This window comes from Lithobates pipiens, unplaced genomic scaffold (assembly GCF_037356315.1).
Source record: "Lithobates pipiens isolate NorthernLeopardFrog02 unplaced genomic scaffold, aLitPip1_a1.2 Scaffold_16, whole genome shotgun sequence".
Taxonomy (NCBI): Eukaryota; Metazoa; Chordata; class Amphibia; order Anura; family Ranidae; genus Lithobates; species Lithobates pipiens.
The window spans coordinates 246243011-246270405 of record NW_027507748.1 but is presented as its reverse complement, the minus strand read 5'-3'; the positions used below and the strand labels follow the sequence as shown (position 1 = coordinate 246270405).

The window sequence follows — 27395 nt, the reverse complement described above, 5'->3', positions numbered from 1 at the left end:
GTCTGGAAAGGGTTATAAAGCCATTTCCAAAGCTTTGGGAATCCAGCGAACCACAGTGAGAGCCATTATCCACAAATGGCGAAGACATGGAACAGTGGTGAACCTTCCCAGGAGTGGCCGGCCGCCCAAAATTACCCCAAGAGCGCAGCGACGACTCATCCAAGAGGTCACAAAAGACCCCACAACAACGTCCAAGGAACTGCAGGCCTCACTTGCCTCAGTTAAGATCAGCGTTCATGCCTCCACCATCAGGAAAAGACTGGGCAAAAATGGCCTGCATGGCAGAGTTCCAAGGAGAAAACCACTGCTGAGCAAAAAGAACATCAAAGCTCGTCTCAATTTCTCCACAACACATCTTGATGATCCCCAAGACTTTTGGGACAACATTCTGTGGACCGATAAGACAAAAGTGGAACTCTTTGGAAGGTGTGTGTCCAAGTATATCTGGCATAGAAGGAACACTGCATTTCATAAAAATAACATTATACCAACAGTAAAATATGGTGGTGGTAGTGTGATGGTCTGGGGCTATTTTGCTGCTTCAGGACCTGGAAGACTTGCCGTGATAAAAGGAACTATGAATTCTGCTGTCTACCAAGAGATCCTGAAGGAGAATGTCTGACCATCTGTTCGTGTACTCAAGCTGAAACGAACTTGGGTTCTGCAGCAGGACAATGATCCTAAACACACCAGCAAGTCTACCACCGAATGGCTGAAGAAAAACAAAATGAAGACTTTGGAGTGGCCTAGCCAAAGTCCTGACCTGAATCCTATTGAGATGTTGTGGTATGACCTTAAAAAGGCCGTTCATGCTCGAAAACCCTCTAATGTAACTGAATTAGGACAATTCTGCAAAGATGAGTGGGCCAAAATTCCTCCAGGACGCTGTAAAAGCCTCATTGCACATTATCGCAAACGCTTGGTTGCAGTTGTTGCTGCTAAGGCTGGCCCAACCAGTTATTAGGTTTAGGGGGCAATCACTTTTTCACACAGGGCCATGATGGTTTGGATTTTTTTTCACCTTTAATAATAAACACCTTCATTTACAAATTGCATTTTGTGTTTACTTGTGTTGTCCTTGACTATTGTTTAAATTGGTTTGATGTTCCGAAACACTTAAGTGTGACAAACATGCAAAGGAACAGGAAATGAGGAAGGGGGCAAACACTTTTTCACACCACTGTATGTCTTGCTCAAAGCCTGCAGTGAAGAGAGAGGTTGATGATGAGCACAGACAATTTCAGGAAAAGTGGGAAAAGCAATATTTCTTTATTGAGCACAAGGGCATCCCAACTTGTCTTATTTGCACAGAGAAAGTTGCAGTGCCCAAAGAATACAATTTGAAGCGTCATTACACAACTAGACATGCTGAGGAGTATGCAAAGTACCAGGAAGATGAGAGAGCCAACCAGGTTGCTAAACTTAAGACATGTCTGCTGAGGCAACAAGATTTCTTTAAGAAAGCAACCAAAGAGCATGATGCAGCAGTCGAAGCCAGCTACGTAGTTAGTATGATGATTGCTAAAGCAGGAAAGTAATTTAAAGAAGGGGAATTTATAAAAAAGTGCATGTTACAGGCTGCAAGTATTATCTCTCCAGAAAAGAAATGTCAGTTTAGCAACATCAGCCTTTCTTCCAACACCGTGGCAGAGCGCATTTCTGACCTTTCAAGTGACATTTATGATCAACTGTGTGAGAAAATAAAATGTTTCAGTGTATACTCAGTCGCTCTTGATGAGACCACAGACATCACCGACACTGCCCAGCTTGCAATCTATGTCCGGGGTGTTGATGACAATTTTGAAGTCACAGAGGAGTTGCTCTCACTAGTTCCAATGCATGGCCAGACCACCGCCCAAGAGATATTTCACCAGCTGTATGATGCTTTTCAGAATGCTGGTTTGCCTTGGAGGAAGTTTGTCGGAATAACAACTGATGGAGCGCCATCAATGATCGGGAGGAAAAAAGGACTGGTGGCACTTGTTAATAAAAAAAAGAAAGAGGAAGGTTTAGAGGAGGTCATTGCTCTGCACTGCATTATTCATCAGCAGGCCCTTTGCAGCAAATGCCTGAAGTTTGACAACGTGATGTCTTTCGTTGTGAAATGCATCAACCAAATCAGATCCAGGGGCTTAAAACACAGAATGTTTCGTGCTTTTTTAGAGGAAATAGAGTCAGAATATGGGGATGTGCTCTACTTTACCGAGGTGCGTTGGCTCAGCAGGGGAAACGTATTGAAGAGATTTTTTGAGTTGAGAGCGGAAGTGAAAGCTTTTATGGAGAAAGATGGGGCTTCTGTTCCTTTGCTAAGTGATCCAAAATGGCTCATGGACTTAGCTTTTTTGGTTGATATCACACATGAGCTTAATGTACTGAATAAGAGGTTACAAGGCCAGGGGCAACTTGTCAGTGCTGCCTATGACAGCGTGAGAGCGTTCTCTACAAAACTTATATTGTGGAAAGACCAGCTTTCTCAAACAAACCTTTGCCATTTCCCAGCATGCAAGTCACTCATTGATTCAGGCACACTATTCAGTCATGAGGAGTATGTGGATGTCATTTTGAGGCTACAGGAGGAATTTGATCATAGATTTGCAGACTTCAAGAGACACAGAGCCACATTTCAAATTTTTGCAGACTCCTTCTCCTTTGATGTGCAAGATGCCCCTCCAGTGTTTCAAATAGAGCTCATTGACCTGCAGTGTAACTCTGAACTCAAAGCCAAGTTTAGGGATGTGAGTGGAAAAGCAGACAAACTTGGGCAATTTTTAAGAGAATTGCCCCCCAGCTTCCCTGAGCTTTCCCAAATGTTCAAGCAGACCATGTGTCTTTTTGGGAGCACATACTTGTGCGAAAAGCTCTTCTCTACCTTGAACTTCAATAAGTCAAAGTACAGGTCTAGAATTACTGATGCTCATCTTCAAGCTGTGCTGAGGGTCTCAACTGCTTCCTCACTTACGCCAAATGTGGCTCGGCTATGCAAGAGTAAGCGCTGTCAGATCTCTAGCAGCAAGAAGTAGGCAGATAAAGCCATGTTCAAACAGTTTATGTCCATTCATGTTCTAAAAGTTAAATGTTAAAGAACTGTTAATAAAGACATTTGAATCTGAATAATGATATTTTGTAAGCGCATTTTTTGTGGAAAACTTGATGCGGCCCAGCCTTACCCAGAATCTACCTCCAGCGGCCCCCAGGTAAATTGAGTTTGAGACCCCTGGTGTAGCATGACTGCGCAATTGTCATTCAAAGTGCGACAGCGCTGAAAGCTCAAAATTGGTCTGGGCAGGAAGGTGTTTAAGTGCCCTGTATTGAAGTGGTTAATATTTATTTGATATTTTCAGTGAAACTGTTTAGCACTGTATATGTATTAATTTCGTATATATGTCACTATTGATTTTGTTTTTCATTTGCCTATTTTTACTATAGCAGTCACATAGCAGTCACATTAGATAGTGGCTGAATTTGGTTGGAGTTTTTGAATACTCGCCAGGGATTATTTTATGGGAGAGCGCGGTTATACTTTTTATTTTATGTGTCTTATGGGTGTGTATCACATCAGAATAATCGCTGCTTCCAAGTATTTAGAATAATTAATTTTTTCTATGTGGTTAGTTTTTAGGCTAGCGCAGCCATCAGGGATGTTTGTCAACTTCCACTGAGAAAAAATACTCCAAGTAATGTCACTGAAGCAGAAAACCAGGCTTTGCGTAGCCTAGGTGAAAACAAGAGCATCACAATAAAAGCATCCGGTAAGGATGGAATTGTTGTTGTGATAGACAATGCTCAGTATAAACAGATGTGTTATCAAATTCTTAACAACTCGTCTTGGTATAGACGTATACCTTCTGCATTGATTGATAAATTCAATGCAGAATTCTATGCATTCATTTACCAAGCACACACACAACTTAGCATCTCTAGGGATCTCTGGGAGTTTATTCGGACAAAATATCCGTGAGTGGCCTTTTTATAGCCTCCCAAAAATTCATAAGAACCCTACCGACCCCACTGGATGTCCAATTGTTTCCTGCAATGGAAACATTTCAGAAAATTTGAGCACAGTGATAGATACTTTTTTATAACCATACGTTCTCGCCATGCCATCCTTCATTAAGGACACCATTCATTTTCTACAGAAAATTGACTAACTACCCTTCACTGCAGAGTCTTTTTTGGTTGCGATAGATATAGAGGCCCTTTATAGCTCCATTCCCAACGACTTCGGCTTGGCGGTTATCTCCAGAGTCCTTCAACAAGGTTCTAGCTATGACAAAGCATTCAACTAATTTATTTTGAGCGGTTTAAGGTTCATTCTAGAACATAACTTTTTTCATTCGGCTCTCACTACCTCCAGGTGCAGGGCGTTGCGATGGGGACATGTTTTGCCCCATTGTACGCAAACCTGTACCTGGGGGAGTGGGAGCGGTCCCTTCTCATCGATGAGGACCTCGTTGAGTAAACCAGCCACATCACCACCTGGCTTAGGTACATCAACGATGTCTTCTTCATCTGGGAAGGTTCAGAAACCATGCTAAGGGAATTTTTTGATTTGATTAGTGTAAACAATTTGAATCTCACATTTACAATGACATATGATACAAGTACTATCACATTTCTCAATGTCAGCATTTTTTCTACTTATGTGGGTCATCTAAGCAGCACAATCTTCAGGAAAAGCACTGCAGGGAATACTGTGTTGCATGCAGACAGTTTTCACCCTACTTCACTCAAGAACTCTATACCATTCAGACAGTTTTTGGGACTTCGTCACAACTGTTCCGATGATAGCCTATTTAGGGAAGAAGCAGGCAAATTACAGAGGCTACAGTCGGTCATGTTTACGGAAAGCATATAATAAGGTATTTGTGAAACCTCACAATGACCCTTTTTACAAACCACATGCAGGGCATACCCCAAGTGGCAACATAACCAGAGTAATTTTACATTTTTCCAATCAACAAAAACAAATTTGAGACATTTTCCAGTGGCACTGGTCCCTCCTGACCAATGACCCTAAAATCCAACAATTTGTCTCAAATACTCCTGCTAGATTTTTTAGAAGGGCCATGTCCATAAAAGACAGATTGGTTCAAAGTGAATTTAGGGATATGACTAAAAAAGAGCACTGCCTGGTACGAGGATCTTTTCCCTGTGGCCATTGCTCTTACTGCCCCCTCATTTAAAAGGAAAAAAGTTTTTTGCTTCCCAATGGTGAACTTTTTTAACCTTACCATTTTGCCAACATGTCAGACTCGAGGTGGTGTATATTTGATGCTTTGTGAGTGCAAGGCATTTTACATAACCAAGCAGGAGTTCTGGCGGCGTATTGCCAAGCACACCTACAGTATGCGTATAGGGAACCAGCACCTCCCCCTTGGACAACACATTGTTGTTAGACATAATTACCAAATGCCAAAAATTTCGTTTGTTGCCCTGGATTGAATTCATATTCCAACCAGGGGCGACGATTGGAATACATTATTATTATTATGGAATAATAATAATAATTATTATTAATATATTATTATTATAAAGAGAGCAGAGGTGAATCTTTAGGTTACAACATATCTGGGCCTAAATTAGTCCATTACTTTTGCCCCTTTTCTGAAAGGCTCTGCCTCAGGAAAAACACAATAGTAATGTTAAATCAATCCATCCGTTATATATGATCAACCTGAGGTCCTTAATGTACCTCTTGGCTATATATAACTGGTTTTATGGGTATAGTCTTTGCACATGACTTTTTGTTTGATTTTTTTGTCTCAGAGTGATAGCTACCTGTTTTTCTGTAATCAATAGACATGTGCACACTGAAATATTTAGTTTAGGAATTTTGTTTTCGTCCGAAAAAATACATTTATTTAGTAACTCCCGAATTAGTTTTTATTTATTTCATTTTTTGTTAAAAATTTGTCCAAAATCCAAATGAATTAAGGTTGAATCTGTCATTGCAGGCTTATGGTGTCTGTCGAATGTTCAAATAAGATTTGACAGGGCAGCTAAACTGTATGACTCCGTATAGCTTTCGACAGACACCATAAGCCAAAGATTCAATGTTTGTATGTTTTTCACTGCTTTGTCGAATCTTTGTCTTCATGTTGAATGTATATAGTTCAAACAGAAAATGGACTGGTGATAGTGATCGCTGATCAGACAGGTAACAAGATAGGGTATATAGAATCTCAATCTATAATAATAAATCTCCCCACAACACGGGCAGCCTCTGAGGCTATCACAACAATAGCAACACTAGTATCACTATCAGGTTCACAACACTACCACAATAACAGCAGATTATTATGAAAAAGTTAAGTTGAACTGTAGCTTGCTTCGCTTTTGTTCTGCTGCTGTGCTTATGCTTAATTGCTAAATAATTCAGATTCTCTGACAAACGGACCAGCTAAGATTGACTGTCTTCTGAAATGATTCAGTGTGGGTGTCTCTCTCTGCTAGCAATCGTAAGTGAAAGTAAGTTGGCAGCTCCATGTCGCTTTGGATAAGTCTCTCTGAACTTTCCAAATCTTACCACTGTGATTTTTGCGAATTCCTCCTTGCAAAACTGCTCCAGCTCCTTCAAGTTGGATGGTTTGCGCTTTTGAACAGCAATCTTTAAAGCCCCATACACACTATCAGATTTTCTGCTGATTTTTGTCTTCAGATTTACCAAAACCATGTAGTGCAAAGGCCTGCCTGATTGCATACATATGCATGCTCTGAAGCAAGTACCAGACAGAAGCTATTGGCTACTGGTGTTGTACATCACCGCATTCTTGACGATCTGACTTTGGTGTGATTGTGTGTATGCAAGAAGTTTCAGCGGCATTCCATCTGAACTGCATCAGAAAAAACTCCAGAGTTTATTCCAGTGGGAAAATCGGTCATGTGTACAGGGCATTAGGGTGGACTTACACTTTAAATGATACTTCATAGTCATATGACTCCCACTTTTTTTCTCTATTTCATCCTCTGCATTTTTCTTCTCTTATATGTTCCTTTTAATCTGCCAGTAGGCTATATAGTAAAAGACCTTATGCTTCAGGTATAATGTGGGAAGGGATGTGGCAGAATTTTGACAGTCGTTCCGGCTTCCCGCTACACCTTTTCACCCACGTTGGGTTCATAACTCATGGGGACCTATGCAATTGATTTATCGTCTTGTCATCCCACGTTCCCTCTCTCTCTCCATATTGCACCTACAGGAACGATCTGGAAAATGGGCACGTGTATACTCCTCTCTCTTTATATCTTTTTTGTGAATATTTTGTGATAACTCATTAAGCTAAGTTATGTAAGAGGTGTGCTGATTGAAATACATTCATAGGTGACACCTTCAATATTTCTTGAACCTTGAAGCATTGTTATTATATGTTGGCATACTTTTGTTCTTATGTTTATATGTATTGGAAACTGCACTTTTTTCATAGAGTATTCTCTATAGTGTTATGGAAAGGACACTGCAGGCTCCACACATTTTTTAAATGAATTATAAAACAAAGGTACAGTGTGGAGTAAACGTTGCAGTGTCCAGAAGAGAACATTATAAATGATCCCTTAGTTATTAAAGATAGATATATGTTTTGTAATGGTCAATATTTTAATTAAAGAAGTACAGCTAAAGCTTGTGTGGCTGTACTTTTCCTGTGGATCACAGTAGTGCAGTCTGTTCTGCACTCCTCTGACCCATTTTCAGTAGACAGCTGACGTCACGCAGCTGGTCCAGGCTCGGGAAAGATTGCGACCACTGAGAGCCTGAGCTGGCTGCTCCCGCACCCTCCTCTGCCCAGCGATCCAGTGAGTGCAGAGTGGAGGGAGGGGGGGCAGAGGAGAGAACCCGTGACTGACAGTTATCAACTCTGTGTTCGGGGAGCTCTGAGAACCGAGAGACCAGCGGTGTTTGATCGCTCAGTTTTTACAGGTGCTGGACAGATACTGCATTCACCTAGGTAAATGCGATTATAAAACCAAAAATCCATACTTGTTTTCTTGGCCCTTTTCAGTGACTCTTTAATAATAGAAAAACTTTGTAATAAAGGCAGGTGCCATGACATTCAATTATACATTCATAAATTGCATAGGCTGACCAGGTATTTGACACTGAGTGCAATATTTGTTTAACTAGAGCCTTACATTCTGAAATGTTGACATCTTATTCTGGGGGGAGGAGAGTTTTGTGGTTGAATTGTGTAAGATGTTGATTTCCATGACTCCATTTTTCTGTCATAAGCACAAAAACACCTTTCATGATTCCTGCATTTTCATTTTCATTTTTTGTTTCCAGCTCTATGCTCCACCCCAAGTCCTCCTACGTCTCCCACCTCCCCAGCTCCACAGATCATCCCCTTCTCTTCTGGACACTCGGCTCTAGGTGGAGACAGCAACAGCAGTGACAGCGCTGGGGAATATGGGGCGAACATCATGTGTGTCTGAGTCAAAATGTAAGATATTGCTTCCCCTTTGATAAAAAAAAATAAAAATTGTCATAGCAGTTTATAAATTGAAACGAATAACAAAAAATAACTATATTAAATATGTATGTAAATTCAAAAAAAATATGTTTATAAATTATCTTTTTCCTTAGCATGATACTCTGCTTGTACATACCTCCCAACTTTCTAAAATGGGAATGAGGGACGCTCCAATAGCAAAAGTATGTAGGCATAGGACCCCCCCCCCCCCCCCCCGTCATGCCCCCTTAAAGGAGAATTGTACAAAAAAAATTATTGGTTATACCCACAGGTGCTTTTTATTACCACTACTATTGCTTTATATTGGCTTTTGGAATTTACAAATGCAGCAATTTAGAAATTGGATAAAAGGTTTAACACTGGGAAACACTTTTCGATAGATAAATAGTGCCTTTTGTATACAACTATATAGATTAGATCAAAATAAGGGACAAATGAAGAGGAAGGAGGGCAGAGGGACTTTGTTCCAAATCAGGGACAGTTGGGAGGTATGCTTGTATGTTATTTACATAAATGAAATGCATTTTGTTGATTTTTCACAGACATTTCTTGTGAAATTCAGATTAAAGGACAATTGCAAATAAATTGCTATGTTTTTAGTGGTAAAGATTTATGAATCCCCCATCCCCCTCCCCCAAGCTAAACTAACCCACAATCTTCAGATCCAAACTTGCCTCATTCCAGCTGCCTCCAGTGCATCATTCTCACAAATGTTCTGTGCACTGATCACGTCTGTGCAGGTAGTTCACCATAGACACCTTAGGCATCTCTGGCTTTTTAACCTGGTCCCATAAAAGGACGTAGAACAGGGATATTCAATTAGCAGACCTCCAACTATTGCAAAACTGCAAGCCCCATCATGCCTCTGTCAGAGTCTTGCTATGCCTCTTGGGACTTGTAGTTCAGCTGGGGGTGTCTGCTAATTGCATATGCCTGGCGTAGAATGTAAAAAAAAAAGGTAGATGCCTTGGCTGCTGGTCAAGATACGCATGCATAGGGAGTGGGGGAAGTGTGTGTGTGTGTCTGTGGCTGGGGAGAGATTAGATTTCTTTGGTAGTAAATGACATGAGAAAAAACATTTTATAAACAATTATGAGGGGCTTTACTTACCTGTGTTGGAGGTTATGTTTGTGTAGCACTAACCCCCGAAGGAGCTGCTGGTTATTTTTGGGCTCACCGTTACCTTCTGTTCTCCTTGTGGCACGTCTAGGGGATGTCCCGTGATAAATAGCCCAGTAACTTGAGACTAACAGATTCAATTGAATGGATTTTATTTGCAAAACTCAGTCAGTTGAACAGTCTTTCAATTTGGGATCAGAGGGTTGGAAAGGAAGTTCAGGAACTCTTAGCCCTTGTACACACGGTCGGACATTCTGACAACCAAATCCGTTGGATTTTGTCCGACTGATTTTGTCCAAAACTGTTGCATATACACGGTCGGACAAAGTTGTCGGAAAATCCGATCGTTCAGAACGTGATGACGTTATTTCATTACGACGGGACTACGTTCAGGCTAGTAGCCAATAGCTTTGTTCTAGGAATTTGATCTGAGCATGCGTGGCACTTTGATCGGTCGGAATTCTCTATTATTCCCACGGAAACAGTCCGATGGAGCCCACACACAGTCGGATTATCCAACAACACGGTCTGATCGGACATTTTCCGTCGGAATGTCCAACCATGTGTACAAGGGCTTAGTGTCAAAGTCAAAAAAACTTTGAATAACTTGCTTACTTTGACTGCATCCAGAGAATAGCCATTCGCAGCTGGATGGTCACCCAGGTTGGACAGTCCCTCTCTCACAAGGCCTAGCAGCCAACAAGGTGCTTACTCAGGAACAAGTCTCTGCCACAAACGTTGTTGTAGAACGTACAAAATAATGTCTCTGCCACAGAAGTTGTTGTAGAACATGTACGGAAACTAAACTTTAAACACTTGTAGGATACCTGGATCTTTCAGCCTGCTCGGTGATATCCACAAGACCGGATTCTCTAGGTTACTTCAGCCCTTCCAGGCTCTTGTTAAGAAAACCAACCCGTACGTGGTGTTATTCTTAAGAGTCCTCCCCTGGAATGCTCTAAGTACTCTGGGTCTTTCCCGAACCGGAGACTGCACCCAACCACCTCAGAATCCTCCTTTAGTTTCCTTGCCTCGGGCTAGCCAGCCCTGAGGCATTAATGTCGGGTGGATCTGCACCCCAGGCCATAGCCTTCCTGGGGGCTGGTCAGGAGGACCAGGACCATGAAGTCAGCACATCATACTGGACCAGAACCACGAACCACGTGATGTCCACATCTTAAATACCCTCTCCCAGAGGGCACAGCGAGAGGGCCACTCCCACTGACCTGGCTCCGAAAGAGAGTAAATTAAGCACCTAACCAGACCATAGTTCCACGCCTGCCACAAGAGGCAGTTCCCCCTGTGGCCAGGCTGAATATCTCACAGTCCAGTCAGACTGATGCAGAGGTCCAATTTAGACAAATAAACCCAAACCAAACTGCAGTTTAGGCAAAGTTTGAAAAAAAAAAAAACGCATAGCACGTGCTCTTCAGGAGCCACTGCTACATTTGCATATAGGGGTCACATACATGTCTACTGAACTTTATGTGCAAGGTCAGATAACTTCTTATCAAATACATGGTACATAAGTGTAGCCTGATTATCTGCTGAAAATATTATATTACTAAGTTTAGACTGGTCTTAGTTTTGTGGGAACTATTTCAGCTCTATATAACAGAAAGGAGAAATATGCATTGTTTTAAATTGTCAGGTGTCCTCAAAAGCTCAAATAGTCAAAAATAAAGCTTAGCCAGTAGAGATGGGACGAACACCCCCCCCCCCTCCCCCTCCCGGTTCAGTTCACGCCGGAACTTTTAAACATCGCAAAAGTTCAGTGCCAAACAACAAATCCCATGAAGGTCTTTGGGACCCGAACTGGAACCATTTTGAAGGCAAGTTATTGGGCATACAAAGGGTATGGGGGTCCAAGCACTAAACTGGGGGCAGGGCCGGACTTACCATTGGGCTTGACTGGGCTTAAGCCCATGGGCCCCGCCCAATAGGGGGCCCCGTGGGCCAAGCCAAGAAACATAGCCGAGTGTACTCGGCTCCACTCACAGTCACGCCCAGTCCCGCCCTATGATGAACATAGCACAGGGACTGAGCGTGACTGAGCCGAGTACACTCGGCTACTCTTGGCTCCGCTCGGGACTGCGAGAGGACCCGAGAGCCACTGTAATGACATATTTGACGACCCATCGCAGTTTGCTACGGAAGTGACGCTCCGTTGCTGCCATCTTGCTACACCCCATACTCATCCACAGTAAGGATACACTAAGAAGGGGTAAAGCGGACATGTTGTTACACCCACCGGAGTTTTGCATTTTAGACACATTTATAACATTAAAGTTAGTATATAGTTAAATACAGTACTTACAACTTAATCTGACTACTTAGATGTTAAATTTTAAAAGCAGCGAACTTCTGTCAGATTAGCAAACCTTTGAGATGAGCAGGGTTGCCGCTGCTTTTAAAATTCAAGATCTAAGTAGTCAGACGGAGTTCTAAGTCCGGTATTTCACTATATAAACTGACTTTACTGTTACAAATACGTCTAAAATGCAAAACTCCGGAGGGTGTAACAACATGTCCGCTCTACCCCTTCTTAGTGTATCCTTACTGTGGATGAGTGTGGGGTGTACCAAGATGTCGGCGACTTCCATAGCAAACTGAGATGGGTCGCCGAATATGTTGTTACACTGCCGAAAGGACCCGAGAGCCGCCGAGATACACAGGACTCTGTATCTCGGCGACTCCATTTTTAAACTTCAAGACTGCAATGCAAGGCTGCAGATGACACTGGGGCAAGGCTGCAAATGGCAAGGCTACACTGACAAGGAGGCAAATGACACTGACAAGGCTGCAATGACACTGAACAAGGCTGCATATGAATGGGCAAGGCTGCAGATTGACACTGATAAGGCTGCATTGATGGGCATTTAAATGTAATATTTTTTCCTTAAAATTCCCTCCTAAATTTGGTGTGCGTGTTATATGCCGGCGAATGTTATACACTGATAAATAGAGTAATGTATAGAAGGTAGGGCCCGAAAGTGCCTCAAGCCCAGAGGCCCCCACCACCCTAAGTCCTGCCCTGCCTGGGGGACATGTATCAATGACAAAAAAGTTTGTAAAAAAAAAATTTTTCTAACCACTTGCTTACTGAGCACTTAAACCCCCTTCCTGCCCAGACCAATTTTCACCTTTCAGCGCTGTCATACTTTGAATGACAATTGCGTGGTCATGCAACACTTTACCCAAATTATCATGATCATTGACTCAGTGATCACGGTGTGCATCGCGCGTGTCCCCCAGGGGGGCGCGCAGGCAGCTCATGCACGGGAGGACGTCATATGACATTGTCCTGACAATGTAGGTCCACGCTGTAGCCGTCATTCAGCTATATCGCGGATGCAAGGAGGTTAAATGAGCAGTGATAAAAATGAAAAATTCCTTTGAATATAGTGCCTGGGGGGTCCACTTGCCTTTAAAGTGGTGCAGCTGTACCATGTATAGAACTTGCAGCAAAAATTGACATTTATAAAGCAAAAAAATGACATTGTCCTTGCATGCTTTCTTTATTAAAAAAAACAGCTTGGGGAGCCAGTCTGTATGATGAGGCCACATTTTAGTGCAATCAGAACAAAATTGGAGATTTTTTTGATTAAATTCTGGTGTCTGTTCCACAGACTTCAGATAGAAAGAACTGGTGCAGAAAAAAAATATGCTTCGGATGTTGGTGATGCCTTCACACCATAACCCTATAGAGGTACTCTTGATGAAAGTAAGAATTGGCCTTGCTGTCAAAAATTTTAATTATATGCACCTGTCAAATAGGTGCAGAGAAATTGGTCCCTGGGTGTTAATTAGGCCATGAAACCTATACCAAAAAATGTCTTCCAGATAAAAGCAACTTCCACAAAACTAGGCAGCATAGACAGTCTTGCAGAGATTCCAGATCTAGAAAACACGTAATCAGCAACATTAGCATCAGAAGCTTAATAGATGCTGCTAATCCAGGACTGATTCATTTTGATAAATATCAGCCAGTCAATGGAGGTTGTGGACAGATGTGATCTTTTATCAGTCACAAAACCTCCGGCAACACTTGATTCCCGTTTGGAAAGCACGCTGGATGCAAGGCAGCCCAGCAGCTCAATTGCATACTGGGCAAGTTCTTGGCAGTGGTCTATTCTCATGACCCAGTAACCCATTGGATCGTCAACTGTTTTTGCCCCTAGATAATCTCCCACCATATGATGCAGACGCTGCTGATGTGCTGTGAAAGCTGAAAGCCCTGGGTGCCGAGGACTAAACTGCCACTTCCCTGCCATATACTACTACCAAGGATTCTGGGGAAAGAAAACCATCTCTTAAGGTTTAACGTATGACTTCCTCTGCTTCAATGCCTCCAGACCTGCCAGAATCCTCCTCCTCCTTCCTCTCCTCTTGTGTCTCCTGTGGCGTCATAAAAATGGTGTCTGCATAAACTGGGCCTTGAGCGGTAAAGAAGTCCTCCTCTTCCTCCCGCTGCTCTGCCTCAAGTGCCCTGTCCACAATGCCATGCAGAGTCTGCTCCAGCAGGAACACAACAGGGATTATGTCACTGATACATGTATTGTCACGGCTCACCAGGCTCACCATCCTTGTTGCCTCCTCAAATGGTGACAGTACAGTGCAAGTATCCTTTATCAGCAGCCAATAGCGTAGGGAAAAAAAGCCAAGCCACCCTGAGCCTTTCATTGTGCCATACTCACACAGGTATTTGTTGACGGCCATCTGCTTTATGTGCAGCCATGCAGCTTTGTCAATGTTGAGTTCCACCTGGTGGGCATGTCACAAGCCAGGTTTATGGGCAGGTGGAATTCCCGGTCAATTTCAGCCATTTGAGCACTTACTGTGTATGACCGCCTGAAATGGCTACAGACTGGCCTGCTTTAGCAGATCTTCCAACCCTAGGTATCTGTTTAAGAAATGCTGCACTACCAAATTGAGGACATGTGCCAGGCATGGCACATGTGTCAGCTTTCCCTGTTGAAGGGTGGAAAGGAGCTTAGTGCCATTATCGCACACCACCATTCCTGGCTCAAGCTGGCATGTCGTAAACCACCTCTGGGCCTGCCCCTGCAGAGCTGAAAGAATCTGTGCTCAGTGTGGCTTCTGTTCCCTAGACAGACCAGCTGAAGGACTTCATGGCATCTTTTAGCCTGATTCGTTGAATAGCCCCTTGAACGCTTATGGGGTGCTGGTGGTTCATAGGACAATTCAGCAGAGGAGAGGAGACTAAACTCCAAGTGGAGTTTCCTAGAGAATGCCAGCATCCCAATTACTGGAAAAATGCAAACACTGCATGCACATGAAAGACAACCCTCAGGGACTTTCAGGCAGTTTAAAGATCAGAGTAAATAGGGTTTAAAAGGGTGAAGTCAGTTTATTTGTATACAATAGTAAAATGGACCATGGTCCTTAAAAAACATAACATACAAGAATACAGAAATATAGAGACTACAAAGCCTCTATGAAAAAGTACCCTAGACTATGAGATAAAACCCACAGTGGCTGCCTACATATAGTGGACTGGCTGGGGGGATCTCAGAGTACAACAACATGTTTTGGAGTGAATCCTTATTCTGGGGATTTGGGGTACAGAGAAATCTACAATGTAATACCTAACATTTACATAGTTGGTGAGGTTGAAAAAGGATACTGATCAGTCCATCAATTCCAACCTATGTGTGTGATTATATTTCAGTATTACCTTGTATATCCCTGTATGTTGTGGTCATTCAGGTGCTTATCTAATAGTTTTTTCTCTATTGTTCATTTGCGGACACAGCATCTCATCTTGACCTTAGATGCTTGACCTTAGATTGCCCCTTTAGGAGATGAAACAGCAACACACAGTACACACTTGCACAGTGCCGCCTAGGGGGCGGTCCTACTGGCTATAATCCCTCACACTGCATCCATCAGCTGTGTAGTAGAAGGACCTGGCTCCCGGTGGGACCATTGGTCCTGGGAATTTTTTCTTTTTTCTGCATTTTTTGATTTCTGTGATCTACAATCAAAAGCCGGGCTGGGTGACAGGCTGGATAATATAGATCCTTGCAATCTCCCCAGCCTGGCCATCGAGCTTGAGCAGGCCCTAGCTACGTGCTGGGTCGGCCAGGACATGCCCCGTCTAATCCAGGGACGGCCGGTGAGCTATATGCTCTGGGGCACACATATGACTGGGCTACTGCTTTCTCTGTCACAGTGTGCTGTGCCGTCTTTGGAATGTGTCAAGCAGTCCCTGCAGGAGGGCTAAATATGGTTCCACCTGTTTCGGCAGGATGGAACAGCGGGGCATTCTCTGGGAGGTCGACTAGGGGGTCTCCCACTCTCCCATTCTTCTCTCCCTGTCCCTTCCCTTCTCCCCATGCTATGGGCCGCTGTGTGACTGGGCACATGGTTTGTACAGTGCATTTACCTGGCTGGGAGTCCTCCGGGGGGCTCTGGGTCCTGGCAGGGGGCTGCGCTGGGTGTTGGGGTCCGCTCATCACCATCCCTGTTTCTGGGCCACGGTGGGGTGTTTTCCTTGGGCCACGCGCTCCACTGCCATTTTCCTGGGGCTGCGGCCATTTTTTTGTAGCCACATCCATTTTTTTGCCTTTCAGCCATTTTCTAGTAGTTCGGTGACCAGTTTCTTAACACCCTCAGACGTTTCTTTGCTGAGGCGGCCGGCGGCCATTTTCTAGTAGCCTCTGGTAGTTTTGCCTATAGCAATGGGTGTTTGTTTCCTTCTAGAACAGCACGCTTTCCACACAGACACCTTGTGGAGGACACAGGGGAGAGCGGACAGCAGCAGCACAGTGCAGTACCAGGGTCAGGGTGGTGAGTCCTGCGGGGGCCCCTCAGTCTGTGGCAGCTAGGAGGGTGGACTTTTTGTGTGAATTGTCTTAGGTCCCTAAGTGATGACAGGCGAGTATGGGTTAGCATGGCTACAGAAGCTGGCTTCCCCAGACATCCCTGTTATTGCAACTGGTTCCCCTGCACCTGCGGTGCCTATGGACGCTCTGTCGGCTGTCCTGGAGGCCTTTGTTGCCAGGGTGGAAGCAGCGTGCGGGCGCAAGAGGGGTAAAAAATGCCCCCTCCCCCCACCGTCTTCTGTGGAAAGCTCTGATTCAGACTGGGCCCCGCCGTGACAGGCGGCCCCTGTTCTGATGTATCAGAGGATGCGGACCAGGACCGTTCGGACAGTAAGGGTGACTCCATGTCCGGGTCAGCACAGGACAAGATGCTTGTAAGAGTACTTATTACAGTGGTGCAGGATACCCTTAAAATGGAGGATACGGTGGGGGCATCTACAGAGATGTTGGTCCCTGTCGGGTTACACAAGCCGGCCTGTATGGCTAAGGTGTTTCCTTGCCCAACTTATTTTGATACGTTAATTTACAAGGAGTGGGGAAAACCGCAGCGGGCCTTTTCAGTCCCGAAATGCATGGAGGTGTGTTACCCCTTTGAGGAGAGGCTCCTGAAAAAATGGACATCTCCTCAGATTGTTAACCCCCTGGTATCCAGGTTGAATAAGGTAACCACAATTTAAGTGGAAGGGACTCCTGCTTTCAAGGACCCTGCTGACAAAAGGGCCGAGGCGGCCCCCTTGCTCTCTAGAGCCTCGGTATCAGCAGTAGTGCTACATCGCCTGATCTGCAGACCAGGCATCTAAGAAAGCACTGGCGGACTTGCCCTTCCAGGGAGAGACGCTATTTGGAGCCTCACTGAATGACATTATTAAGAATGTTACTGGAGGTAAGAGTATGTTGCTCCCACAGTCCAGAAAAGGGAACGAGCCACGCCATAGGCAAGGGCCCTCCCTTTCCGCTCAGAAGCGGATTTTTTGCCTGCCCGGGTCGGCAGGTAAGCGTTCCCAGTCCGACAAGGTGTCTGCTGAAGGACAAAAGCGTCCCTGGTTTTGCAAGCCAAACAAGCCTGCAAGCAAATCTGTTACCGCATGAAGGTTTACCCCTTCCCGACTCTCGAGTGGGGGGTCGCCTTCGGGAGTTTTTTTTTGTAGGAAACCATTACAATCTTTTTTTTATATTTAACATGCTTATTCCATACAAAAAAATAAAGAGATATAAAGCATTATTTTTAAACAAGAATACACTATATCTAAAAAGTTATTAGCCCCTGTACACACGGTCGGAGATTTCCACAACCAAATCCGTCAGATTTTGCCCGTCGGATCTTGTCCGAAACTGTTGCATACACACGGTTGGACAAAGTTGGCGAAAAATCCGATCTTTCAGAACGTGATGACGTAATTTCGTTATGATGGGACTACATTCAGGCTAGTAGCCAATAGCTTTGATGTAGGAATTTGATCTGAGCATGCGTGGCACTTGGTCCGATCAAAATTCTCTACACATGATCGGAGTATGTCCGATCGGCCCAGTTGGTCGGGAAATATTTCCAACATGTTGGAAAATTGGGTCCGACGGATATTCCGACAGAATCAGTCCGATGCATACCACACACAGTTGGATTATCCGACGACACGGTCCGATAGGACACATTCCGACAGATTCTCCGACCGTGTGTACAAGGGCTAAGATTTACCATCATCTCTTCTTAATATACAGATAGGTCCAAGAAGTCAGCAACAAATATAATAATATCTCCATTAACCAACATCAGATACACTTACAGGACAAAACTCTTCAAGCTGCGGTGAAGTTGTTTGTGTCCCGCAGGTGGTCGTCTCTGCGTTTTTGCATGCGAGTCCTGGGTCTCATGGTATCCACTTTTGAGGAGGTACCATATGCTCAATTCCACACTCAAGTCTTGCAAAAGGAGATCCTGTCAAAATGGGACAAATCTCCATTGTCCCTGGATTGTCAAATTCGAGTGAGCCAGCTAGTCAGGGACTCCCTGCTCTGGTTGTTGAAGTCGCAGGCTCTTCGGTCTGGGAAGTCGTTTCTTCCTCTTAATTGGACAGTGATCACAACGGATGCCAGCCTGACCGGTTGGGGGCGAGTTTGGGGGGTACAGTCAGCACAGGGTCGCTGGACCTAGGAAGAATCCCACCTGCCGATCAACGTACTGGAACTTCGGGCAATCAGGCAGTGCCTCTCCCCATGGTCACAGAGGCTGCAGGGGCGTCCAGTCAGGATCCATTTGAACAACGCCACGGCGGTGGCTTATGTCAACCATCAAGGAGGAACAAGGAGCTTGGCTGTAGCACTGGAGGTCACTCACATCCTACAGTGGATAGAGTGGCACGTGTCGGCTCTGTCGGCCGTGTACATTTTGGGACTAGAAAAATGGCAAGTGGACTACCTAAGTCGTCAGATGCTGGACCAAAGGGAATGGTCACTACATCCAGATGTATTTTGGCTCCTTTACCTAAGGTGGGGCACGCCAGATGTGGATCTCCTGTCTTGTTGACTCAATCGCAAGGTACAGAGGTTTATGGCCAGATCAAAGGATCCCTGGGCAGATGTGGCAGACGTGTTGGTGGCTCCATGGGGGCATTATTGACTGATTTATGCTTTTCCCCCCACTCAAACTTCTACCACATCTGCTTCACGGAGTGGTGGCCCGAGGGGATTCCGATAATTCTGATTGCGCTAGATTGGCCTCAGCATCCGTGGTATGCATAGTATGAATGGTGGCGGATGTTCCTTTGGTGACTGCCAATGCGAGAGAACCTTCTGTCGCAAGGTCCAATACTTTATCCTGCTTTACCATCACTGGCTTTAATGGCATGGCTGTTGAAAACCAGGTGCTAAGGGACCGAGGTCTGTCGGATTTGGTAATATCCACTATGTTGAGGGCATGGAAGCCATCTTCCCAGAAGATTTATCATCGTACGTGGAAGGCCTACATCTCCATGTTTGAGGAGATGGGGGGGTGTCCGTGCACATACTCGATTTCCAGGATCCTGCTGTTTTTACAGTGAGGAGTGGATCAGAAACTTGCCATAGGCACCATCAAGGGGCAGATATCAGCTTTGGCTGTCTTTTTTTTCAGCATCCTTTGGCAACTCATTCATTGGTGAGTACGTTTGTTCAGGGGGTTCGACATGTGGCCCCTCCGGTTCAACCACCCATACCTCCGTGGGATTTGAATCTGGTGCTCTCAGTGCTTCAGAAACCTCCATTTGAAAACATTAGGGAAATTCCCTTATTGACACTCTCTCATAAAGTAGTCTTTCTAGTGGCCATTACATCTGCCAGGAGGGTTTCTGAATTGGCGTCCCGGTCTTGCGAGTCTCCCTACTTGATCCTCCACAAGGATAAGGTGGTGCTGCATCCGCAGACTTTGTTTCTTCCAAAGGTTGTTTTGACCTTTCATCTAAATGAGGACATTGTGCTTCTGTCCTTATGTCCTCGGCTGTCACACCCCATAACAAATATCCTCATAGTTGCCAAATCGGGACATTCCCGGGAATTAGACCCTTTTCCTGATTTAATCTTTTCCCAGGAAATGTCCCGGGAAATTCGTTTTTTCCCGTCATTTTCCCGCTGCCATTTTCAAGAAGACCATAGAAGTAGGCTTGGCAGATGGCTACAATAGAGATTGAGCTGTGGCGCTGCTCACTCCTGCCCCGCTGCCAGTCTCTATGAGCTGTTATGGAAAGGGCCAGGGGGTGGGCAATGCCGCAGCTTAATCTCCATTGTAGCCATGCGGCAACTTTGTCTGAAGGAGCCACGGGGGAGCCAGTCTGGATGTCGGGGAGGGGCTACAGGAGGGCCAGTCTGGATGTCGGGGGGCCAGTCTGGATGTTAGGGGGGCCACGGGGGGCCAGTCTGGATGTCACGGGACAGTCTGGATTTCAGGGGGACCACAGGGGGGCAGTCTGGATGTCACAGGGGGGCACCAGATGTTAGGAGGACTGATGAGGACACAGATGTAAGGAGGACTGATGGGACACCAGATGTAAGGAGGACTGATGGGGACACCAGATGTAAGGAGGACTGATGGGGACAGCAGATGTAAAGAGGACTGATGGGGACACCAGATGTTATTAGGACTGATGGGGACACCAGATGTTAGGAGGACTGATGGGGACACCACATGTTAGGAGGACTGATGGGGACACCACATGTTAGGAGGACTGATGGGGACATGTCAGGGCTAGCTTAGCCCTTCCTTCTCTGGGCTGGCTGCTCAGCTGTCGGCTAATTGTCAGCTCTCTCCAGAGAAACTTTTGGCAGTCCTACAGTGGCCTCGACCCGTGGGTTTACATCCTCTGCAGCATTTCCTGGGCTTTGCCAACTACTATCGGTAGTTTATTCGTAATTTCTTATCTCTGGTCAAGCCCCTGACCCATATGACCAGAAAGGATGGTAATCCACAGAGTTGGTCTCCGGAGTCCATTAAGGCCTTTGAGACTCTCAAGGCTGCCTTTGTTTCTGCTCCTGTGTTGGCACATCCTGATCCTATGTTGCCTTTTATCCTAGAAGCTGCTGCTTCTGAGACTGGAGTTGGCTCCCTTCTGTCTCAACGACCTAACTCTGAGAGCGCTATGCATCCGTGTGGCTACTTTTCCAAGAAATTGTCACCTGCTGAGTGCAATTATGAGATTGGTGACAGAGAGCTGTTGGCGATCATTTTAGCTCTGAAAGAATGGAGACATTTCCTTGAAGGTACCACTGTGCTGGTTCTTATTCTTACTGACCATAAGAATCTTACATTCTTGTCTGAGGCTAAGCGCCTCTCTCTCCCAGAAGGGCGCGATGGGCCCTTTTTTTTCTAGTTTTAATTACATTGTCTCATTCTTACCCAGTACTAAGAATGTAAGGGCTGATGTCTTGTCACGAAAATTTTCCTCCACTTCCAAGTCGGAGTCGGTTCCAGTTCCGGTGATTTCTCCTGATCGTGTCTTGGCTACGGTTCACACCAGTCTTACTTCTCCTTTGGGTGACAAAATTCTTGCTGCTCAGGTCCATGCTCCTCCTGAGAAACCTTGTGACCGCTGCTTTGTCCCAGAGAGACTCTGTGCTGCCGTGCTCCAGACTTACCATTCTCCCAAGGCAGCTGGCCATCCTGGGAAGAATCAACAAATTTGGGCCATTTCCCAACAATTCTGGTGACCTAGTCTACAGGCTGATGGTACTGCCTTTGTAGCTGCCTGTTTTGTGTGTGCTCAGAGTAAAACTCCACGACACCTTCCAGTGGGCCTCCTACAACCCATACCCAATGGAGAAAGGCCTTGGACCCACCTGTCTATGGATTTCATTGTGGAGTTGCCCAACTCCCAGGGCAACACTGTTATCCTTATGGTGGTTGACTGGTTCTCACAGATGTGTCATTGTATTCCTCTTAAGAAGTTGCCTACCTCTAAGGAACTGGCTTCCATTTTTGCTCGGGAGATCTTTTGCTTACATGGGCTACCCAAGGCGATTGTCTTGGACAGGGGCAGTCAGTTTGTCTCCCGGTTCTGGTGAGCCTTTTGTGCACAGTTGGGAATCCAGCTTGCTTTCTCTTCTGCGTATCACCCGTAGTCTAATGGGGCCGCAGAGCGAGCCAATCAGTCCTTGGAGCAATTCCTACATTGCTATATTTCTGACCACTTTAACAACTGGTCAGACCTATTACTTCGGGCAGAGTTTGCTCACAACAGTGCCTTGAATTCTGCCTCCCGATTGTCTCCATTTATGGTGAATTATGGTTTCTAACCTTCCATGTTGCCTGACTTGTTTGTTCCGCAGAGTATTCCTGCGTTAGAGGAGCATCTCCGTGGTCTTCGTTCCACTTGGGTACAAGTCAAGGAGGCTTTGCGTCATGCTAATGATAGGTACAGACTCCATGCTGACCGCAGACGCCTGCCTGCGCCTGCCTACCGGGTTGGGGACAGGGCCTGGCTGTCATCTCGCAACCTCCGGCTTCATGTTTCCTCACTGAGGTTTGCACCTCGGTTTATTGGACCTTTCCATGTCCTTCGCAAAATTAACCCAGTGGCTTATGTTTTGGACCTTCCTCCTAGTATGCGCATCTCAAATATGTTTAATGTCTCCTTTTTGAAACTGTTGGTCTGTAACCGATTTACCACCTTGGTGCCACGTCCTCACCCTATTCAGGTTGAGGAGTATGAGGTACAATCCATTGTTGACTCCCGTAGGTTCAGTGGGCGCATACAGTACCTGGTGCATTGGAAAGGGTACGGTCTGGAGGAACGCTCCTGGGTTTCATCCTCAGACGTACATGCCCCTGTCCTCCTCCGCGAGTTCCATAGACGTTTTCCCCTCAAGTCCGGTGGCCTTCCGAGGGAGAGTGGTCTTTGAGGAGGGGGTACTGTCTGGGTTGGCTTAGCCCTTCCTTCTCTGGGCCAGCTGCTCAGCTGTTGGCTAATTGCCAGCACTCATCTCTCTCCACAGTTACCCAACTGTTCCTGATCTTGCTCGTCTGACCTGCCTACTTAAAGCTGTCCAGCTCACTTCATCTCTGCCTTTGCCTTGGTTACATCACAAGAAACCATCTCCTGCGTAAAGGCCAGCTTGCTGACATCCCTTCTGGCTCCTCATCCTCTTTGCTGTTGCTCCACTTGGATCCCTGACTTCTGGCCTGGCTGATTACCCGATCTGGTTATTGAACTCTGGACTGGCTGACTACTCGATCTGGTTACTGGACTCTGGCTATGCTTTGACTACGCTTACTCAATTTACCTTTTTATTTTTTATTAATAAACAAGTGTGATTTAATTGTACTTCTGTCATGGTCTGATTCATGGTTTCTGATAGGACACCAGATGTTAGGAAGACTGATGGGGACACCAGATGTAAGGAGGACTGATGGGGACACAAGATGTTAGGAGGACTGATGGGGGCACCAGATGTAAGGAGGGCCTTCACTGATGGAGACACAGATGTAAGGAGGGGCTCCGCTGCCGGGGACACAGATGTAAGGATGGACTCTGCTGGGGGCACCTGATGGCATCTGGTGGCAGGCAACGTGGCTAGGGACACGCTCATGGCTCCCACTGATTCAGCATTAGTGAGGTGAGGTGAGTTGAATGATTTCATGTTATATTACAATGTAATAATAGAAATAATGTGCTTCAATCATCCAGACATCATAACAATCATGGCGCCGGGATGAATGAAACGCTAACACCAGGTATTTGGAGTATCTTTATCTGCTGATTGTCTGGAAAACACATATTGCTATTGTGGTGTAGGATCTGGGGCTGCTGTCCCTCCATCCCTCTCCACCCTTTTTCCTCTCCATCCTGCATTCATTTCAGACTCTAACCACACCCTTTGAGCCACCGCCTATTTAAGCCACGCCCAATATTTTGTGTAAACCACACCCATTTTTCCAAATCATTTATACATTTTTTCCCTATGCCACACCTACAAATGCATGCCCCGCCCCCTCATGATAATACAACTGTGCCTACAGCCAAAAAAAGTGTCCCAGATTTTTTTTTTACAATGTTGGCAACTATGTATCCTCCAGACACTTTATTAGCTTTGTTTCCCTCCTTTGTATTTCATTTCCAGTACATCCTTCTTGAGGACTGGTGCCCAGAACTGCACAGCATACTCCAGGTGCGGTTGGACCAGAGTATTGTAGATTGGGAGAATTATCACTTTATTCCTGGAGTTAATCTCTTTTTTAATACATGCCAATATTCTGTTTGCTTTGTTAGCAGCAGCTTGGTATTATTGCATGCCATTGCTGAGCCTATCCTCTACTTGGACCCCCAACAGTTAGCATATAGAGAAAACAACCATCTATAATGTATAGAATAATATATATGTAATATATGTAAACAGTTTAATACATATATGTTTCACTCCAGCCCCATCTGAAGGCTTGCATACTTTTTTTACCATGTGTAAATGTAAGTTCATCCAGCCTGCTGTACTATCTGCAGCAAAAATTGTATTAAACTGTTTACATATATTGAATATATTGTTATATATATTATAGGTGGCTGTTTTCTCTATATGCTAACTGTTACCTATTACATTGTAGATTTCTCTGTACCCCAAATCCCCAGAATAAGGATTCACTCCAAAACATGTCATTGTACTCTGAGATCCCCCCAGCTGGTCCACTATATGTAGGCAGCCACTGTGGGTTGTATCTCATAGTCTAGGGTACTTTTTCATAGATGCTTTGTAGTCTCTATATTTTTGTATTCCTGTATGTTATGTTTTTTTATGGACCATTGTCCATTTTAGTATTGTATACATATAAATTGGCGTCAGTCTTTTAAACCTGGTTTACTCTGATCTTTAAATGCCTGAATATCCATGAGGGGTGTTTTTCAGTACAGTGTTTGTATTAATTCAACAGAGAAGGGCATGGAGGAGGAGGGCGTGGGGGTGACAAATCTGGCATTATCACCACCAGCTGTATGGAGACATTGCTGCACCACAAAGCCCTGTCCTGCATCCTTCCAAGTTTCAAGCAGAGTTGCCCAGTGTGCTGTGAATGAAATCTATTGTCCCTGACAACACTTGCTGGACTTTTGCTGTTGACTGCCTTGCTCAACGATGCCACAACATTGCCTTCCATGTGATGGTACAAAGATGGAATGGCCTTGCATGCAAATAGCGACTGGTAACCTGCCATTTTGGTACAACACATTCTGCAAGTTCACAGAAGGGGGCAGAATACACCAGAAAGAAAGGCAGGAGATGTAAAGCCAGCAGCTTGGATAACCCGGAATTTAGACATTGGGCAGGCAGTGCCAATTTTTTTTTTAAACTGCAGCAGTTGGTGAAGAGAAATTTGCCTGCTATATGCTACAGCTGGTGGTATGCTGCTGGCAGACATGCAGCAAGGACCTTGTAACACCCTTCACTATACCATAATCCCTGTCAGTGGAGGCTGCTGAGAGGTCATCAGATATAACAGGATTAGACCTGAAAGGTGAGGAGTGAGGAGGAGCAGAATTGCTCCCTTTTGATCTGCTTGAGGCAAACTTTGCAAATTGCAGCAGTGCAATCGGCTGCACATGTGCTAAAAAAAGGCCCAGACAACTGAGCTGTGGGAAGTGCCCACGGGAAATAACAGCTTCATAGTGTGATGGAATAGGGTGGCTGCTCTTTACTCTTCCATGATGGCTGCCTTGTTGGGGTTGTGCCTCACCCTTACTTTCCTCCTCTGCTCTATCTGGCACCCAAGTTGCATCAGTGACCTCATCATCATCATCCCCTCCAATCTCATCATCACTGGAACCAACTCGTGTCCTCATGTTCATACCTTCCTCAACCTCAGAACTAACATTAGAATCAAGTAATGTCTGTGCATTGTCAAGGAACAACTTTGATGGACTGTGCACTAGTCTCTGCTTGGGTGATTGACGATGGTTTAGTAAGCCAGCCCACCACCTCCTCTGCATGCTGTGGCTGGATAGCACGGGCAACATCACTAAACAGAGGAAATAGTGTCCTGCCTGGCGACAGACCACGCCCACCATTGCCTGTTGATACAGACACCGCTATTCCCCATGGGAACAGCTGCCTCTCCTTGTTGGCCTCCCAGATATGATGGGGGGGCTTATTACCAAACTATAATAGAGAAGGGGAAATGTATAACTTAGATGCACTTAATCAATCTTAATAATCAATGAAAAGTGGTGTTTGGTGCACTTTAACTTAAGTACTTACTACGCAGACACACTCCACTGACAAACTACAACAGGCATGTCCAAAGTCTGGACAAAGTTTGGACATATATATATCTTTTGTGGCCCCCAAAGATCTCCCAACGCCGGGGTCACAAAAGATATATATGCTGGCTGCCTTGGAGGGGACAGAGAGGAGGCGGGACAAGTGTCATACACACAGGAGAATTTCCTATTTACACGGCAGCCTTTGTGATAGGAAGTCTCGTCTCCTGCGCTGCCATTGCACGACTGTTCTGTCCATCATAGGAGGCAGGACTTTGTATTAAAGAGGCCGCTGAGAAAACCTTTTTTCCTGTATGTAATCTTTTGGTGCTCATGCCGCCCCCCTCCCTGCCCCTCCAAGGCTGCAGATGAATCGGCATCAATCAGGCTGCACTGATGGCAATGGTGAGTCTGCAATCTTGGCAATGGGGGTGCTGCATTCCTGGCAATGGTGGGTGCTGCATTCCTGCCAATGGTGGGTGCTGCGTTCATGGCAATGGTGGGTGCTGCATTCATGGCAATGGGTGTGCTGCACTGATGGCAAAGAGGTGCTTCACTGATGGCAATGGGGGTACTGCATTCATGGCAATGGTGGGGCTGCATTCATGGCAATGGTGGGGCTGCATTCTTGGCAATGGTGGGGCTGCATTCTTGGCAATGGTGGGGCTGCATTCTTGGCAATGGTGGGGCTGCATTCTTGGCAATGGTGGAGCTGAATTCATGGCAATAGGAGTGCTGCATTCATGGCACTTGTGAGGCTGCAGATGGGGACTGACCCTTATTTCTCTTATATTCACCGACCGACACAGCTCCTCTCTGTAACTAAATGGGTTTGTTAGCCTGCCACTAGGATAACTAGGCAAAATTGTAACAGAATACACAGAATTGTCAGTACTGCCCAGGTGGCGGACCCCGTGCTAACAAACCTCCCCGCTGCCCCAGCAGCATCAGTTTTATTTTGCCTAGTGAAGGAAAATGACCTAGGAACCCTGCGGGCCCTTTGGTCCATTTTTTTGATGCAGGTTTTATAGTTTTGCACAAGATGAAGATCCTGTGATCTTCTATCAACTGCCGGCTGGGTGACAGGATGGTTGAGTTATCCTTGTAGTCCCCCCAGTCCGGCCATCGAGCGTGTGCAGGTCGTAGCTAAGGCTCGGCAGGCCACGACATACCCCAGCTCCAGAGATGGTCGGTGAGCTTCAATGCTCTGGGGTATACATATGACCGGGCTACTGATGTCTGTATCACAGTATACTGGG

General features: G+C 45.4%; 1 protein-coding gene across 5 annotated transcripts in view; it reads left to right on the top strand.

The window, feature by feature from the left end:
* The window catches only part of PLEKHA6 (pleckstrin homology domain containing A6), a 1584742-nt gene that overhangs the window by 1533018 nt on the left and 24329 nt on the right, over positions 1-27395 (top strand). For 4 of the 5 annotated variants that reach the window (XR_013274469.1, XM_077481247.1, XM_077481250.1 and 1 more), the window contains one exon: positions 8279-8435. Coding sequence is in view for 3 of the 5 variants with exons in the window: in XM_077481247.1 (XP_077337373.1) it covers positions 8279-8427 (149 nt within the window). In the remaining 2 variants the exon portion in view is untranslated. Of the gene's footprint in view, positions 1-8278; positions 8436-27395 lie in introns of those variants that run through there. The other variant, XR_013274470.1, reaches the window with a different exon arrangement.